Below are 19180 nucleotides of genomic sequence, written 5' to 3'. Positions count from 1 at the left end.
CTATATGAACTCTATGCTATGGATGTTTTCAACCGTCTCACTAATTTAAATTCATTTATTTCATACTTAATTCAATATAAATCTTACTTTAAATTGCCAATGTATAATGGATATAATAATATGACAAAAATTAAATACATAAATTTATTGAGACAACATAATAATATTCTTCTACAAAAGCTACTTACTCAAATGTAGGAATAAAACCCAAAAAGCAATGATAATTATGATGATTAATAGATCATTATAATATAGAGTTTTTTGTCTTTAATCCATACTTAATTAAGCAAAGATCTTAAACAATTAATAGTGACAATATAAGTAAATATGTATAGGATCCATTAGTTAGAAATATATGATAAGTTTGGTTCTAAAATGTTTGGTCAGTTGGACTCTTGACGTGGTATTATCTAATTTTAGCAAGCACTTTACTTAATTTCTCTCATTTGATTTCTTTAAGATTAGTATTATTTTTCTAAAAATCAATATTTACCCTTCAACTCCTATAATTCTTCACCACACACTTTTAATTTATGTATTTAGTTAAGTAAAGCAAACATTTTGTAAGTTCGTAATTTTAATATAATCAAGGTTTGAAAAAAAAAAACAGAAGAAAGAAAATAGAAACAAAAAAGAGTTTGATTGATGTAGAAATTTAACTGTCCAATTAAATTTATATTTTTAGAAAAAGCTCTAGTGTTGCTTTTCCTTGAATTTCTATCATCATTTTTTACTAATTCATTGGAAGCATATAAGAATATTTCCTCTTCTTTTTTTTTTTTTCTTTTGTATGAAATTAAAAAAGATTAAATATGAATACAAAAGTTAATAGTAAAACTTAGGGATGAAAGTTAAATTATTTATGTTTTGTGTTAAATTATTAAGAGGTAACTATTATTTATAAGTTAAGATCAAACTAAATTTCATAGCTTGTCAAGTGAAGAATCAACATAATTTTTTATCAAACAATAATTTAGAAATATTCATAAAAAAAAAAGGAATTGAAAGATAGGTTTACAAGTTTTATTTTTAGAAAAAGGAAAAGTTAAAGAAATATTTAATTAATTAATGTGTTTTTGAGTATTAATAATTGAAATTGAAAGGGGAAAAATCCTGTTAAGGTCCTCCGAAATGGAGGTGAGAATGTGTCGGTGAGAAGTGGATGTGTAATTATGTTGAGAATGAAGGGGGGTTTCAAAAGAAAACCTTTCCTTCGTTCCCGCGGCTTCGAACGCGGCATTATTTTTGGATGTTCTCTTCTACTTTTTCTTTTTCTTTTTCCTTTTTCCTTTTTCTCTTTGATCAACATCAGCGTTAGTGTTGAGTTATAACAATAAATAATTCATACATTTCTAATTATTCAATTTCATCTTATCTAATACCACCCCTCAATCATAATAAACTATAAATTTGGATTCTTTCCAATTAGTATTGAGTTATCATCCCCAATTTTAATGAAACAAAACAATTATTCTTTCAATTATCAATTAATTTTATCTTTCAACCTATTTTTTATCTATACTCTATATAACAATGGTGGAAGTAGATAAACTTTTAGCTATCATTTAACTAAGTTTGGGGTCATTTTTACATCTACAAGTTAAAAATTTTAAAATTTTCTTTCCAATTAATTACGTAATTTAAATTTATCCAAATTCATTCCCATTCATTTCTCCCCTTAATCTTTCATGGTCCAATTATTCACATTCTCTTATCTCATATTAACTCTTTTGTATTTCTGGAAAAACCTTTTAAATTCTTCATTTTCAAATCTTTGGGTATAAATACTCTATTTTTTTCATTTGTGTTAACAAATTACAACAGAATATTAAGGGTGCTGAATAAATCAAATCATGCTTCTAATTTTTTTTTTTTTAATTTTGTTGTCTTATTTTCTTTTTCATATGTAGAAGTATGCTTGTGTATATTTTTTCATTTATAGGTTTTTTTAGTACATAACAGTACTCTTTATGTTTAAGCCATGTAATATTGAGGATCTTTTTTTAGTGGAACCATGAGAATCTTGCTCATATTTTTTCTTCATTTAATTGTTTCTGTCAAAGCTATTTTATTAATGAAATGATTGAGTAACTTATACTTTAATTTTGTTAAAACAATGTAAATATTATCGAAATTTATAAAAGTATACATAAAGATAATAAAATACGTAAAATAAAAAATATTAAAGTCTTTCCTTTAATTTTTTTTACCTACAAAATCATTAAAAAAAATTATGATTTTACATTTATAATTTTAAAAGAAATATGATTTTTGGTAGAAGTTTTTACCATTTCATTATAATTTTTTTTAGTCTTACTTTAGTGACAATTTTCTCATTTATATAGATTTAATGTTTGAGATCATTTTTAAGATAAAAGTTGTATTTCGTCAACTTTTCATCTTCTTATTAAAAGAAAAGTTTTGATTCCATAACTGATGATCTATGTTATTAGGATCATAATGTAACTTTTTAATCTTCCACGATGTAACTAATATTACATAATGTTATATATTATTACACAACTAATAACCTTTTTATCTTCCACTTTATTTGGATATAAATAGGTTAAATGGTCAAATTTGCAACGTGTAAGCTCAATATATTAAGAAATGAAATTTGAATTGTGCAAACAAATCAAATTCAACATTCGATCCATAGAAGAAGAATAAGGTGAGTTTGGAGAATATTGAAATGATTGCTCCAAATTTTAGAAAGTTAAGTGAAATTTATAATTTTTCTCGTGTGTGATTTTCACGTGTATTGCAATGTTGTTTACTAATTTAATAAAACATACCTACTTAGATTCTTATCATTTTCACAACCCTTATACTAAATGTTAAGTTTTGAGTTTGATTTCAATTTAGAAGTTTGAAAATATTATATTTTTAATCGAAAAACTTAAGTTTTTATATCAATTTAGTTCATTTATTCCGTGATTTACACTTTGGTTCATTTATTTCATGATTTACATTTTTAATTTCAACTAAATACATGCTTTTCAATATTCAATGTTAATATATTAATTTTAAAAAGTATTTCCCAATTTATAAATTATATGATACAATCAATTAAACTTTAGTATTCTTTTTTCACAATTATTGAAATATCTCTCCATAGTTATTTCAAATTAAATAAGAAAATACTACCACCGAGAAGTAAATAAATATTTAGTGAAAAATCATATTAAATAAAAAAAATAAAAAAAAATGGAATTATAAGTATTAAAAGTAGAATATTTTAAAAGTGAAAGAACAAAATAAAAGTTGTAACTAAACCTAAAATTAATTATTATGATTTATTAAGAGTATATGAACTAAATTAAAATAGAAAGAAAAAAAAAATAATATTTGAATAGAGAAAAATAAGTAAAAAGGGGCAAAAGACATAAAAGGGCATAGGCATAGGTGGTGGGTTTGGGTTGGGGGCAGAGTATGAAAGCGTGAGAGTATGTAAAAACCTCTCTCAGTACTTTTCCTATTAATTTTAATTATCCCCATTGGATTTCCCCCATCCCCCCTCCCCCCTCCCCCCTCCCCCCTTTCTTCTTCTCTCTTTCTCTTCTCTTCTTGAATGGAATCCATTCAATTTCTTCTTCTTCCTTCTTCTTCTTCTTCTTCACCATGAAATTCTATATCTCCACCACCGGCATTAAACGACTCACCATTTCCAACTCCAACTCCAATTCCACTGCCGCTCTCAAGTCTTCTCCGCTCTCCTCCACGGCGTCCCTTCGTAGAATCTCCACTCGCTCTATTTTCCCCCTCCTTCTTACTCTCTCTATTCTTCTCCCTTTCTTTTTCCTTCGATTCGCTTTCCTGCTCCTCGAATCCGCCGCCGCTTGTTCTTCTTCTCTCGGTAATTCTACCTACTTCTCCATTAATCTCTCCATTTACTTCCTTTCTTAACTTCATTTTCCTTTTTCATTTTTGCAGATTGCTCTGGATGGACGCTTTTCCCCGCAAACCATCACGCCTCTTCGGTTAGTCCTTTCTTCTCCTTTCCCCCAATCTCTTAATTTCCTTTTTTTTTTTTCAGAAAATGAAAAAAAGAACATTTAAAGCGTTTTCAAGTTTTGAGTTGGATTTGATTACGAAAATTATTTTATCAATTTTGTTATAGGTTTAGAATGTTATATTTCTACGTTGAGTTTTGATTGGTTTTTAAGTTTTGGTATTTTTCTACTATTACTGTATTTGAGTTAACTTTTTTATTAATTAATTTTAATAAAGGTTAAATATTAGAAAAATATTATTTGATTACGATTAATTAAAAAATCTACCTTTATATTCAATCTCTTGTGCTCTGTTCCAACAGTTTTCAATCCAAATCTCTTTTCAACTGTTTTACCCCAATTTCATTTGCCTTTCTCCTTTGACTTCTGGTTCATTCCAATATACCTCCTAAATTTGTAGTATGAAAAATTGATATTAAAATTGTAAATCTTTAATCTCTTATGGATCAAATCGTAATAAAATTGAAAACTGTGCATAAAAGTAAATCTAAATAGAAATTTATTTCTAAATTCAAAATAAAATCTCAATTACAGTAATTGAATTATCTATGTATTTGAGCTCAACAAGTGAAGTGGAGTAAAGTGAACGTTGGATGAAGATTACTAATTTTATGTATTATTATTTAGTGCAAAAGCTGCTAATTTTTCTTAATTGTCTCAATGAAATAAGTTTTTCTTTTTATAATGAGAAAATGGAAATGTACTTTACATTTTGTGATGTAGGGTCTCATTTTAGAAAATATTTCAAAGCAAAACCACTCTCCAATATTTGTGTTTGTATTTCACTAAAATCTTTCGATATAAAAAAGATTTACGTTTCTCCAATTAATTTTATATTCTTATAAATCGTAAAAATTTATTTTTGATATCATCAAACCATATGATTTCACAACTAAATTTTTAATTTTTATGTTGAATTTAAATGTTTTTTTTTAAATAATTCAAAATAGGGTTGTTAAAACAGTAAATTAAATGCTCAATCAATTCTTCAGAATAATTTTGTGACATAGTCTGATAGAAGTAAAAATCATACATTGATTTTTTTTCCACTTAAATATCTTTTTTATATACCATTTTGAAATCGGAAAACTTGAATTTAAATATTATATAGCCATTTTGTGATACTTTTTATAATTAAAATATGACAAAAATAATTATTTGAGAAAACGCTAAAAGTTTCCAAGCCTTAAATCGGGAGATCGCGTTGACTTGACAGTGACCGACTAATCTTCGTAAATCCAAACCCATCATTTTCTTAATTCGGAACTTACATACTCTAATGGATATTTTTATTATTTACCGCCATTTATTTTATTTTATTTTATTTTACTTAAAATTATATTGAGAAAAAGTGAGATGGCATTTTGGTCAAAAATTAAGAATGGAAATGAATTTTCTTCCACTAGGCAGCTTTTGGTACATGTGGCTACTAGCTAGCAATCATTTTATTTTGGTCCACTTGAATTTGGCAAAAATAAATAATATCCATAATAAACAAGAAAAGTAAAGAAAAATATAATGCACACAATTATTGTCATGTATTTGATATTTCCTCAACTCTCTATTTGATTATTTTTATCCCACGTCGCTCTGACTATGATGGTCAATTAATGTTAAGAAAAATAATGGCTGTAGCCATTTAAACTACTACTCAAACAAAAAATAAAAAATAAAATAAAAAGATAAACTAAGAACCATGTTAGTGAATTTAATTTTTGCGTTCTTCTTCCAAAAGCATTTTGATTTAATTCCACTCTCAAAAACCATTGTTTGATTGAACCTCAACTATATCTTACCTTAGATAATCATAGTCAGTGATGTGCTGTTCTCGCCGTCTTTACAAACTTTTGGATTTTCTTCTCATACTTCTTAAGGACCTTAAATAAATCTTAAGGATTATTCATCTTGATGTCTTTTTTTTTTTTTTTTAGAATACTATATTATAAGATAAAAGCCTATTGGGTGTCTCCATATTAACCCATTATGTTTGCTATAAACATTACTTTACCTATGAATTTTTTCCCCTGTTTTGTTCTATACTTCTAAGTAGGTACAAGATAGAGAACTGATAGTTTATTTTAGTGAACTAAAGCGGAATTATATAACTAATGAGGCTATAGTTTTTGAAAGACAGAAAACCATTATAAAGAAGTTAAGGAGAAAACAAACATAATTTTCAAAAATTGAAAACCTGGTTATGAAATGGACCTTAATTAATGAATTTTTCCTCTAGAGGTTGTAGATGTACAACATTAGAGAAGTGACAGTGTATTTTGGTTTTGTTTTTTTTGCTTTGATAATGAATGACAGAGACTGAGCGAGGAATTATCAAGAGCAATTGTGGATTCAAAAGATAGTGGAACTGTGGGGGTAGAAGATGGAGTGGCATCCTTCAACCAGCTTGTCAAGGATATGATCTCTAAACGACAAGACATGCGGGCCTTCGCATTAAAGACTAAAGCTATGGTATTCCTCGAAGTTAAATCTATTGAAATTTTAATCCAATATTTATTCATTTTCTTTACTATATCTTCTCATGGCAGCTACACACTATGGAACAAAAGGTCAAATCTGCTAGAAATCGTGAATCTGTGTATTGGTATTTAGCTTCACATGGTGTTCCAAAGGGCCTACATTGTCTTTCTCTCAAACTTGCTGAAGAGTACGCTGTAAATGCCAAAGCTCGAGCTCGTTTGCCACAGCCTGAATACGTCTCTCGCCTTACCGATCCCTTATTTCGTCACGTTGTTCTCTTAACCGATAACGTCCTTGCTGCTTCTGTTGTTGTCTCTTCTGCTATTCGGAATTCGGTTGAACCTCATAAATTGGTGTTTCACATTGTCACAGACAAGAAAACTTACACGCCAATGCACGCCTGGTTTGCAACCAATTCAGTTGATGATTCGGTTGTGGTGGAAATTAAGGGACTGCATCACTTCGAATGGTCCGAGGATGTCAATAGCAGAGTTAAAGATATGTTGGAGATTCATCGCTTGATCTGGAAGCGTTACTATGATGATTTCAAAGGAGCTAACTTTGATTTTGATGGAGAAGATAAAAGAAAATTGGATGTTCTTAGTCCCAGCAGTCTCTCCCTCTTGAATCACCTCCGCATTTATGTTCCCGAGGTAATCATTCTGGTTTGCTTATTCTTATCATATTTTTTCCATATAAGATTCGGTTTGAAATGACTTTCTGCATGTTTAAAAATTAGAGTTGAATTACAAAAATTACCTTAAACTTTGTCTTAGGTTTCAAAAACCACATTCTTCTGAAACCACTTTTTGGAGTGGAAATTCATTAGACTATTAAGAGGACGGAAATAGTGTGTTGGTGATTTAGAATGGAAAATTTGACCAAAACATTGCCTCTACCGTTTTAGGTCATCTGTCATACCCCTTTCAAGTCCCAATCTCCATACAAAATTTTTACCTATTTCTACTTCAAGGGTAGTATTGAAATATTTACGAAAGGTTAAAGGTATATTACAATTTTTGAAAGAATAAGGATGTTTTTTAAACAAAAGACAAAGTTTAGAGGGACATTTATAACTTATTCGTATAAAAACTGATTTTTAAGTATTTAGAAAGTCATTTTAGATAGACCATGAGAATTAAGGATCAGGGTAAACTGAACCGAACTAAACTTTCTACCTATGATTTGTCCACCCCTTGATTTAAAGCTACAAATATGTCTCATTCAGCTGTTTCCAGATCTCAATAAGATCGTGTTCCTGGACGATGACGTTGTGGTACAACATGATCTGTCCTCTTTGTGGGACATAAACCTTGGTGGGAATGTTTTTGGTGCTGTCCTTGATTCTTGGTGTGGAGATGGTTGTTGTTCAGGAAGGAAATACAGCCACTACCTGAATTTCTCCTATCCTTTGATATCATCCAACTTTGATCCCGATCGCTGCACGTGGCTTTATGGCGTGAACGTTTTCGATCTCGAAGCTTGGAGAAAAACCAACATCACATCCACATATCACCAATGGCTGAAACATGTTAGTTCCCACACTTATTCTACGAAATTCCAAATGGAAAGAACTTGTAGTTCCGCCTTAACAAACCAATACTATTTTACAGAACCTCAATTCTGGATTGGCATTGTGGATTCCAGGGGAACTTGCTCCATCCTTGATGGCCTTTAAGGATCATATGTACCCCATTGATCCATCATGGCACGTAGCTCGATTAGGTGAAAGACCCCCACAAATTTTCTCCAAGGAGATCCTCGAAGATGCTGCGGTCGTACATTTCAGCGGCCCAGCAAAGCCGTGGCTTGAGATCGGGTCGCCAGAGGTACGAAACATATGGAATAAACATGTAAATTTCTCAAATAAGTTTATTAAAAGATGTAGAATAATGGAGTGAGGAAAACAAGGTTTTCTCACTTCTAGCACTAAACTAAATTTATTTTGGGACCAGATACCAAATGAAGAAGATATTGTCTGAGACAAGAGGGAAGAAGGTTTTGCCTTCAGTCTCTGCTTAGACTAATCTCTACAAAAGAAAATATGAAATATTGGTTAAATTATGTCCATACTATTACTAGGTAATAGATGAAGGTAGCCATTAGCCAATGCAATATTACAACACAATACAATCAGATCAGTCTTACGACCTTGAGGATATATAAATTATATATGATCATGGATGTAATTATCTACAACTTTGTATATCAAATTTTATATCTTAATTAAATTATATCTTATCTTAGATACTGAGTATTGTTGTATTAACATTGTGTAATGCTGTTATGAAAATTGTTGGTGACTATATGTATGACCGGTTTGGAATGACTTTTCTTTTCAAAGCATGTAGAAAGTTATTTCAAATAGGTTCATAAGGTTGTTGAAAAGGCAAAGTTGTTATTGTTCATATGTGTTGATGTGACATGCATTATCCAATGGCGCACTATATAATATAAAGAATGAAAGCAATGAGTTGGGTCATTGGGAAACAACCTTGCAAAATTTGTTTTTATTCTTGTGTTGTTTTGTTGGTGTCTGGTAAAGCCTTTAGTGCACATTTGAGCATTCTCTTTTGTAGGTTGTACACAACTTGATATATGATAGCTTTTTGTGTATTGGCAAAGTGAAAATTAGGACCCACCTTAATTGGTTTTCGCTTATAATATTGACGTCCTAAATTTTAAAATTGATTCTTCATGAAATGCTGACAGTTAGGTAGATAGCATTGAGATATATGCTAAAAAAAATTAAACGATTTTGAAAGAACAGTTTTATGCTAATAATGACGTCTTTACCTGTATTATTTGATAATTATATAATTTTAGTTATTAAAGCTTGAATTTAAAAAACATCGATTAAAAGTAGAAAATAAATTAAGAAATTTATTGGGGAACAATTGTTTAGACACTTGATATTAAAACTAAGAACCAACTGATGATTAAACTATATCTTAGTTACTAAATTTTCTTTAAAAAGCTATATTATATTCTTAAATTTGGAATTATGATCTGATTTAGTCCCTTGTTCATCTCGTTAAAAGAAAAAAAAAACAATAATATGATATACTCATGAAATTATTTTGGCCGAATTATTTGATTATGAAATATCAAACACATTGGAAGGCTAATACTAGGTAATTCAAATCAAAATTTGATAAATGGTGTTAAAAGCTAAAAGTAAAAGCATATTCTAAACTTCTGTACAAAATATATAGTTTAGTGTAGTGACTTTCAAATCTTATATGGATTCCTTGATTGCCCTATCTTTAAACCTATAAAATCATTTTTCATATTATATACACACTAAAACCTCTTTTCATGAAGATTTCTTTTTAGTTTTTCATTTTCTTTAATTATGTTCATCTTTCCCATGGTTTTCACCATTCTTAAATATATATATATACACACACTAATACATACATTGTACACACACCTACTTAGTTTTTGTAAAAATAGGTATAAAGTGGATAACATAATGTATAAAATTTACAAGCAGAGTTGATTAGCTTTTAATTTTTTAAATCAAAGAGCGAAAGATAAATAGTTACCAAATAAGGTAATTTTGAAGCCATGAGAAAATCTATGAGAGATGTTGATGAAGCAATTGAGTGGTTTTGGTTTTGTTTCTTGTTTCACCTCAAAAAGCCACAAAACAGTTGGGATAGTCGTCCTTACTTATATATCCATGATCATCCCTCTATCTAACTGATATGGAACTTTGGTTGTATTTTCCATATAAGTAATTGAGCCACCTAACAAAATGGCTTGCGTCGACCTTAAGGTTGAGATTGGCCTACTCTTGATGGAGTTTGGGTCCTATTCTCTTGGACTACTAGGTTCTCAATATACTTGCAGAATATTAACCAACACACACATACACAATAGAGACTATCCAACTACTCAAACACGATAATATCAGTGAGGAATAGTTGGTATATGATCTATATCCAATAACACAAAATACCAAAAGATCACAATAGTTACAACCAACCAAGAGGGTTGTTCTCTCCCTATGTACTAAGTTCATTCAAAATACAAAATATTCAGAATACCAACCCTAGCACAAAACCCTTACATATATAATTCTCTCCTATTGCTGCCACGTGGTGCAAGGACCATATCGTCTAGGTTGCAATTTCCTTCTTACCCTTCATTCTATATGTTTTGGTGATTGGCCACCTAGCAATACCCCCCCCCCCCCCCAGGAGAAGAGACACCTTGTCCTCAAGGTGGAAATCTGGGAATTGGTTTTTAAGCATCGCATAGGATTCCCAAGTGGCCTCGTGTGCTGGCTGATCTTTCCACTGAACCAAATACTCCCAATCACGTTTGGTGTCACTCCAACGCAATTGAGTCACATTTTCAGGCTTATCACCAATTCCATATGATCATTAAGCAGAGAAATGTCGGACTGGACGTGATGCTTGTCTTCTACTGCTTTCTTAAGTTGTGAAACGTTAGAGTGGATTTGAGCATTTTCAGGTAGGTCAAACAAATAGGCTACTTCCTCTATCCTTCTTAAGACCATGTATGGTTTAGTGTTTCTTGGCCAATGACTCTTGTCTATACGACCGTATTTTTAAATACACCTAATCCCAAAATCTAAACACCACATCTTGATGGTGCACATCCGCAAACTTCTTCATTTGTTCATGGGTGTGTTACAAATGATGCTTTAGAGCATCTAGCATCTCATATCTAGATTGCAATCGAGATTCTACTGAATCATTTGGCGTGGAGCCTGATTGTCCATATGAGATAATTGGAGGGGAGGCAAGGGGGTTGTCTATACACAGCCACATGGGGGTATTTTTTTTATAGAGGCTTGGTATGTTGTGTTGTACCAATATTCAACCTATGCTAGTTTTTTACTCCACGTCTTTGATTTTTCATGGCAAAAACATCACAAGTACAACTCCACACATTTGTTAAAACTTTTGATTGTCCGTTTGTTTGGGGTGGTAAGCGGTGCTCCTCTTCAGTTGTGTTCCTTGCAAACGAAATATCTCTTGCCAAAAGTGACTTAAGAACATATGATCCCGTTCAGATACAATGGAACGAGGATACTCGTGGAGATGCACTACTTCCTTGATGAACAACATGACCACTATTTTTGCTGAAAATGGGTGTCTTGAGGTTATAAAGTGAGTGTATTTGCTAAGGTGGTCTACAACCACTAGGATCGTGTCAAACCCCTTGGAGCGCGACAGTCCCTCTTAGTCCATGGATATATCTTCCTAAATACGATTGGGAATGACTACAGGTTACAACAAACTGGCTGGAGATAAGGCTTGTATCTTATTTTGTTGGCAAATTGGGCACTGATCAACATAGAGTTTGATGTCACTTTTCATTCACTCCCAGAATAACTTCGCTGCCATTCTTTTATAGGTCTGTAATTGTTCCAAATGGCCCCCAATCACAGAATCATGGAAGGTGTGTAGGATTGTTGAAATCAAGCTGGAACTCCTTGGAAGGACCAATCTGCTTTTAAAGAACAATTTTCCCTGTCATATCAAATAACGAGGTACACATTTTGGATCTTGAACTACTCTATCAAATATATTCTTCAACTTCTCATCCTCTTGAACTTCCTTTTCAACTACCTCAAGATACAACGAGGAGGGCACACTTATCACATTCAACCGAGCCTTCATTGGAATACGCAAAAGGGCATCAACCGCCTTGTTCTCAAGTCCCGCCCAATAAAAGATTTTTAAATTTAATTCGATCAATTTCATCATCCACTTCTGAATTCCTGGTAAAATCTCCCTCTGCTCTAACTAGGATATGTCACAGGGCCTTTTGATCAGTATATACAACAAAGCGGTGTCCCAACAAGTAATGCCGCCATTTCTCAACTGTTAATATGATTGCCATCAACTCTCTCTCGTAAATAGACTTTTCCCTGGCTGTGTAGGATAGTTTCTGACTGAAGTACACAATGGGTCTCTTATTTTGTGATAAAATTGCACCAAGATCGAACCCTAAAGATTAGTTTCTATTTCGAATAGCAATTGAAAATATGGTAGTGCTAGGACCAACAATGTAACCATCGCTTTCTTAAGCGACTCAATTGCCCTGGTTGCTTCATCTATCTAACGAAAACTACTTTTCTTTGTCAATCGAGGAAGGGGAGTGGCAATAGCTCCGTAATTTGCTACGAAACGTCTGTAGTAACTAGTCAACCCCAAAAAAGCCTTGTAGTTCCCTCACATTTTTTTGGAATTGGCCATTCTAACACGACCTTAATCTTCTCTTGATCAGCTTCTACTCCTTTTGCTGAAACCCAATGACCCAAGTATTCAATTCGGTCCTTTGCAAACTGGCACTTCTTTTGATTGGCAAAAAGACTATGTTGCAAAAGTAATTGAAACACCAAGGTGAGGTGCTCTAGATGGGCTGCCACATTTTTGCTATACACCAGAATATCATTAAAAAATACCAGCAAGAATTTTTGCAAGTAGATTCGAAAAACCTGATTCATTAGTGCTTGAAATGTCGCCGGAGCATTTGTGAGGTCGAACGACATGACCAGAAACTTGTAATGGTCCTCATGTGTTTTGAAGGCTGACTTTGTTACGTCTTCATCATGCACCCGAATTTGATGGTAACTCGATGTCAAGTCTATTTTAGAGAAAATGCTTGCCCCATTCAACTCATCTAGCAGCTCATCAATCATAGGGATAGGGAACTTATTAGGTATAGTAGCTTGATTTAAAGTGCGATAGTTGACACAAAATCGTCATCCTTCATCCTTCTTTTTTTACTAAAATGATTGGGTTGGAAAAATGGCTGATCTTAGGTCTTATAATGTCTGAAGCCAGCATATCTTAACCAATTTTTCAATCTTATTTTTCTGGGCATGTGGGTAACAATATGGTCTTACATTTTGGGCATGTGGGTAACAATATGGTCTTACATTGATGGGATCCATACCTTCTTTCAACTGGATTCTATGGTCAATCTATTTCATCGTGGGAAGTCCATTGGGCATATCAAATATATCACTGAATTCATGTTGGAATCGTTCAAATTCCAGTTGGAACTCTTCAATTGAGTCTGTCACCACTAACAGTCGATCAACTTTGGGAATACCCATGGCCCTGAAATAAACTAAATGTCCTTGATCGTTCAGTTGTCACGTTTTAACTAGCACCTTCAAAGGATAGTTCCATTCTGGTCAGTGAGGGGTCCTCTTTTAAGATTACCTTAGTTTCCCTGACAACAAAGGTCATGGTTAATGTCTTCCACTCTAGGGTCATGCATCTTGCTTTTGAAGCCACTGCATCCTAAGCACCATATCTAAGTAACCCAGTTCCCATTGTAAGAAATCCTCTACTATGGTCAATATTGGTAGCCCCACGATGATGCCCTTACACATTCCTCAACCTTGTACTGCCTTTTCGGACCTTATAATGGCCCCATAATTCGTTGTTTTAGCTATAGGTAAATTGAGACTGTCCATTAGCTTTAGTGAGATAAAATTATGGGTGGCTCCACAATCGACCATGATCACTATTTCTCTATCTTCTACTGTTCCTTTGATCTTGAACGTACCTGGCGCTGTCAATTCCACAACCGAATTCAATGATAATTCCACATTGGACTGACTTCAACCATTGCCTCTTCATGTGTGATGTCTTCTATGTATCTTCTAAAACATCCATTACCATGTAAAGGCGACACTCTTTGTTTTTACAGCAACGCTCTTTACTAAACGGCTCGTCACACCGATATCAAAGCCTTTTGTCACGTTTTGCTTGCAATTCAAAATCAGTCCATCTTCAAAAAGTATTTTCTCATTGGCCACTACTTCAAGATGCGACGTTTTACAAAGTATTCAAAGCGTTTGAATTTGCGGGAACCCTCTCGGCCAGTGTTAAAATTTTTTAGTTGTAGGGTTTTCTGAAATCTTTGTCACTTGTTTCTAGGCTAGTTTTCCATCCTTTGCATATAGGCCTTGTGAAGCCTGAGCCATATCTAACTTCTACTCAACCAATCACGCCACGTCCATCATATCTTCTAGGCCCACGACTCGCATCAGAAAAACTTTTATTTTGATCACTGGGTTTAAACCGTTCATGCACGTCCCCACCAAAACGTCCCCAGCAATCTTCGATAACATTGTCGATAATTCTTTAAAGCGTTGCAGGTATTCTCTTACCAAAAACTCTTGTTTTATAGCCAAAAATCGTGCACAACTAGTACCATGTTCCTATTGCAGAAATGGTTGTACATCCTTTCATTACAAAAAACAGAGCTCTGCCAACACCAAAACAGGTGTCAGGAAAAGGGACGTCATAAGAAGAACCTTTTTGCGACGTCGTAAAGAAGGCATCAATAATGTGGAGCTTTAGTGACGTCGAACAAATAACATCGACAAAAGGTGAGACTTCCACGATGCCGAGCGAGGAGACGTTGCAAAAACATTTGATTTAAATAATAATATACACTTTTCGTGACGCTATACATGTTAGGGAATAATTATTATTGAAATTGTGATATTGATGAAATTTTTTAGTTTATGATATTGATGAATTTGAAGAATATGAAACTTTTTATTAATTTGTTGTGGCTATCCTGCAATTATGGTAGCCTATAGTTTATTATTTGTGAACACGAGTTATTTGTTTGAAGCAAGGGAGTGCCTATTCAGTTTGAATTATGGTTGCCCTTAGTATAAGATAATTACACGTATTTATGTTCTATGTCTTTAACGATGGACAAGAGTTGGATGGGCATTAGAAATAAGCTATTGGTTGAGTATAGAGAGGGAGTTATCAAATTTTTAGACGTTGTGAACTATCACGTTGATGAGTGCAGACGAATAAGGTGCTCATGCAAGAGATGTATGAACTCGAATTGAGTCTCATTAGTGGGTGTGGAGAGTTATTTATTAACCATTTGAATGTGCCCCTCCTACACAAAATGAGTGTATCATGGAGAGTCAGTGAACGTGTATAGAGGTATAGAAAGATTTGATGAGGGAACTAGTAATGACTCTTTCCATGAATGAACTAGCAGTGACCCTTTCCATAAAGGAACTAGCAGTGACCCATTCCATATTGAAGGAACCAGTAGTAATCCATTTTCTGAATATAATGAAGACCCACGATTCACATTTTGCTTCATCGGCTTCTACCTATTGTATTTGAGCACACTAACCGAAAATGTGTACACCGTTATTACTCAGCTTTTAGTTTTTTTCGCGACCTGTAGCGAGAATGATAAGAGTAAGTGATTTGGACCGGTTGCAAACAAATATCATTATTATACTTTGCAAACTGGAAAGAATATTTCCACCTGCTTTTTTCAGCGTAATGTTACATCTTGCTATTCACTTACTGTATGAAGCAAAGGTCACTGGTCCGGTTAATTATCGTTGGATGTATCCTATTCAAAGAAGCCTACGCTTGCTGAAGCAATACGTTCGAAACAAAGCATGTCCCGAAGGATCTATTGTCGAAATATATGTCATAAATGAATCAAGTACCTTCTGTTCGAGTTATTTAAGTAGGATTGAAACTCAATTTCTCGGGACGAACGAAATGATGATAGCATTTCAGAGGACGAGATAGTTGGTTAGTTTGAAGTGTTTATGCAGAAGGTACGACCATTAGGCGCGACAAGTTCAAGATCTCTATAACAAGAAGAGAAGCACCAAATCTATTGGTACATCTTGAACAATGTAGATGAAATTGCTGAGTACCGCAGTACGTACTTCCAACACTAAATACTTCACTAATGTTATATGTTTTCTTAAGTTATAATCGTCACAAACTCACAATAATGAATTTTAGGAAACACTTGAGGCTGATACGTCGTCAGGCAAGCAGCGCTGTCGAACTTAATCAAAAGACATCAACGAGCATTTTCTGATTGGTTTAAAGATCAGGTGTGTATGTGGAGTACATAAATTCATTTGAAATTTTTCTAGGCTCATTTCAGACTTTTATATTTATTAACAAAACAATTTCAGGTCATCAAAACACGTGAGAGGGACAACCTTTGGCATGATTTCTTTTCACTTGTGATGGGACCTTCACTTGACGTTTGATCCTCCACTTGATGCATCGTGGGTGGGGTACGATTTCACACAATAGATCGTGATTTTTGATGCACAACAAAAAATAGTGGAGTCATGGTAGTCGGTGAAAGTAGTGCGAGTGAAAGCGACGACAATAATTTTTACGTTGTATTAAATGAGGTTCTTTTTGTGGCATATCCGCTGGGATGTCGTGTTTGGCTATTGAACTGTTGATGGTTTGACAAATACAAGAACAAAAATCATATAACACACGTAGAATTAGGGTACAAATCTTTCAACACATCTCGTTTTTGGTTTCCTGAAGTACAAGTCATTCTTGCAATTTAGACACATCAAGTTTTTTAGATTAACAACTCAAAAAATGGTTCCATTTGGAAAGTTTTTTAGGTGGTCGAAAATAAATGTATATAGTGTCGGGTTTTATGTCCTAAAACTCGTAGATAGTAAATATAATCCATTGATCGTTATTAATAAAGTTTTTTATAATTATAATTTAATAAGTGTTATTGATTATATTATTGGTTTTGTCTTAATAACCTAAATCCAATAGACTAACATCCTAAGCTGTTTAATGAGTCTTGAACAGTATGTAGAGACATCCGGGGATCAATGTCCAAGATCATCTTAAAGGGTCTATAGTATAGGGTTAAGGTTGGGTACCTTATCTTGATAACACTATGGATACGGCTCACTTTGTATTTGATACAAATACATTGATCCAATGCATTCATGTATGCGACATGCGAGTGAGAGTATCCTATGCAATGAGTTTGCATAAGACTGGACCATGAAATAGTAATCACTAGGTGTAACTCCGTTAACTAGTTTGAGTTTCTATTTCATTAGGATGACTTAGGTAACTTAGTCTTAATCCTAAGTGTATTATGAACTCCTATTTGCGAGGGATTGTCCTTTGATTTGTACGGGTGAGAGTGGCCAGATTGTCGACTCAATATGCTTATCATTTTGGGGACAAGACCGAGTGGGGAGCTGGGAACATAATCACACAAGATGAAATTCACTCCTTCCCGACTTTAGGGTAAGTAGATAAGTGTTCCCTTAAATGGTGTCTTCAGGACTTGAACAAAGGGCCCTACCCTCTGTATGACATGAAAGGGGTTTCTGTTTAGTAGTTGGACCATAAACAGGTTGTTCATTAGAGGTGCAAGGGTATTTAAGGACTAGAAGTAACCTAGGGGTAAAAGGGTAATTTGACCTAGCTGGTGTTACAAACACTTGTTAAGGACTAACTTACTGGTAATTGGTCTGTATCTGTGGACACATAAATATATCTACAGTGAGAAGAGTTCAGCTGTGAGTCTTTAGTGAAGTGTAAACATAGTTAACGAATATTGATTAATGTGGTTAATGAGTTTAGTCAATTAATCTCATATCGTTGTAGCTTCTGATCTCTAAGTCCATTAGGTCCCCTTCTTAGCTCGTAAAGGGTAATGAGATTTATTTATATTGGTTGTAATTTGTAATGTTCAAATTTACTTTGGAAATTAATATAATGTATGGTGATACATTATAATATAAAGTTTATATTTTAATTAAAATTTATGAGAGAATAAAATATTTGAATAAGTTCAAATATTAATTTAATATGAATTAGATTCATACTAAAACTATAGGTTAAAATTTAATGTGCATATGATGCATATTAAAACTATAGGTTATGAGAGAAATTCATATTTGAATATGATTCAAATTTGGATTAAATTAAATATAAGATATTTAATTTAGAAATTAATTAATTGGAGAATTAATTAATAGTTTAATTTATTTTGATTAAATTAAATTAATTAAATTAAAACTATAGGTTATGTGAGAGATATTCATTTAAATATAATTTAAATGAAATATTAATTAAATATGATTTAATTAATTATTAAATTAATTAATTAATTTAATATTAATATCAATTTAATATTTATTTATTAAATTAATAGGAAACGTGAGTGGTTTTCCCGCGTTCCCACTTTTCTCTCAACTTCCATCTTCTTCAGTCTGAAGAAGATGGAGTTACTGATACGATACATAGAAGCGAGTTTTGTGAATTTTTTCCTACCTCCCATTCTTTCTGAAAAATTTTCTCTTCCAATTTGGTTCCCACAAACCATCTTAATCCAGAGAATAGGAAGGTTTCCAAGTGGTGGTGCCTCAAATTTGATGTTTTATAAATATAGAGACGTCGTCGATCGTAAGTTTCCTCTTCTTTGTTCTTCTTTGTAATTTTTCTTGAAAGCATGCTTAGCCATAGAAATTAATTTTATAATTATTTTGCCAATGTATTGATATTTTTTAGGTTCCAATTAAAATTGGGTTAAGGTCTTTGTAATTCCTCCTCTGTGCAAAGGGCTTTCATCCCTTCATATGGAATGTATTCGAAGTGGATGATGCTGAGGATCAACAACTAAATGTACCTGAAATTATTTTCGATCATCGTGTCGCTGATCACGTTGAGGACAACACCTTGTGCAGAGTCGACGTTGATCTATAGTGGTGGAAAGACCAATTAGACGTCATGTCGTTGACGACTTTATAAACGATGATGATGAACAATTATTCGTTCAAAGCAGATCAAACGATGACGAAGAAGAATAACTGAAGAATCACGTATTCATAGTTTTTTCAATTT

The 19180-nt window shown here is 32.8% G+C and overlaps 1 protein-coding gene and 1 long non-coding RNA gene across 3 annotated transcripts; both read left to right on the top strand.

Moving 5' to 3' along the window:
- The first annotated feature begins 3427 nt into the window (after positions 1-3427).
- LOC103496323 (probable galacturonosyltransferase 15) lies at positions 3428-8734 on the top strand. 2 transcript variants are annotated; one of them, XM_008458143.3, is made up of 6 exons: positions 3428-3856; positions 3934-3980; positions 6324-6479; positions 6557-7141; positions 7717-8019; positions 8102-8734. In XM_008458143.3, exons 1-6 carry the CDS (start codon positions 3622-3624, stop codon positions 8387-8389), a joined length of 1614 nt encoding a protein of 537 aa, XP_008456365.1. In that variant the 5' UTR covers positions 3428-3621; the 3' UTR covers positions 8390-8734. The 2 variants fall into 2 exon arrangements, with proteins under 2 accessions (XP_008456365.1, XP_050935588.1); XM_051079631.1 differs by having other exon boundaries at positions 3530-3856; positions 8136-8734.
- Positions 8735-16034: 7300 nt separating this feature from the next.
- On the top strand, positions 16035-16671 carry LOC103496324 (uncharacterized). Its single transcript, XR_539128.3, has 3 exons — positions 16035-16204; positions 16292-16386; positions 16471-16671. It is a non-coding gene; the product is annotated as an uncharacterized LOC103496324 (long non-coding RNA).
- The last annotated feature ends 2509 nt before the right edge of the window (positions 16672-19180 follow it).

The sequence above is a fragment of the Cucumis melo genome, chromosome 11, assembly GCF_025177605.1.
Source record: "Cucumis melo cultivar AY chromosome 11, USDA_Cmelo_AY_1.0, whole genome shotgun sequence".
Lineage (NCBI taxonomy): Eukaryota > Viridiplantae > Streptophyta > Magnoliopsida > Cucurbitales > Cucurbitaceae > Cucumis > Cucumis melo.
This window is presented reverse-complemented; position numbering and strand designations above follow the sequence as displayed.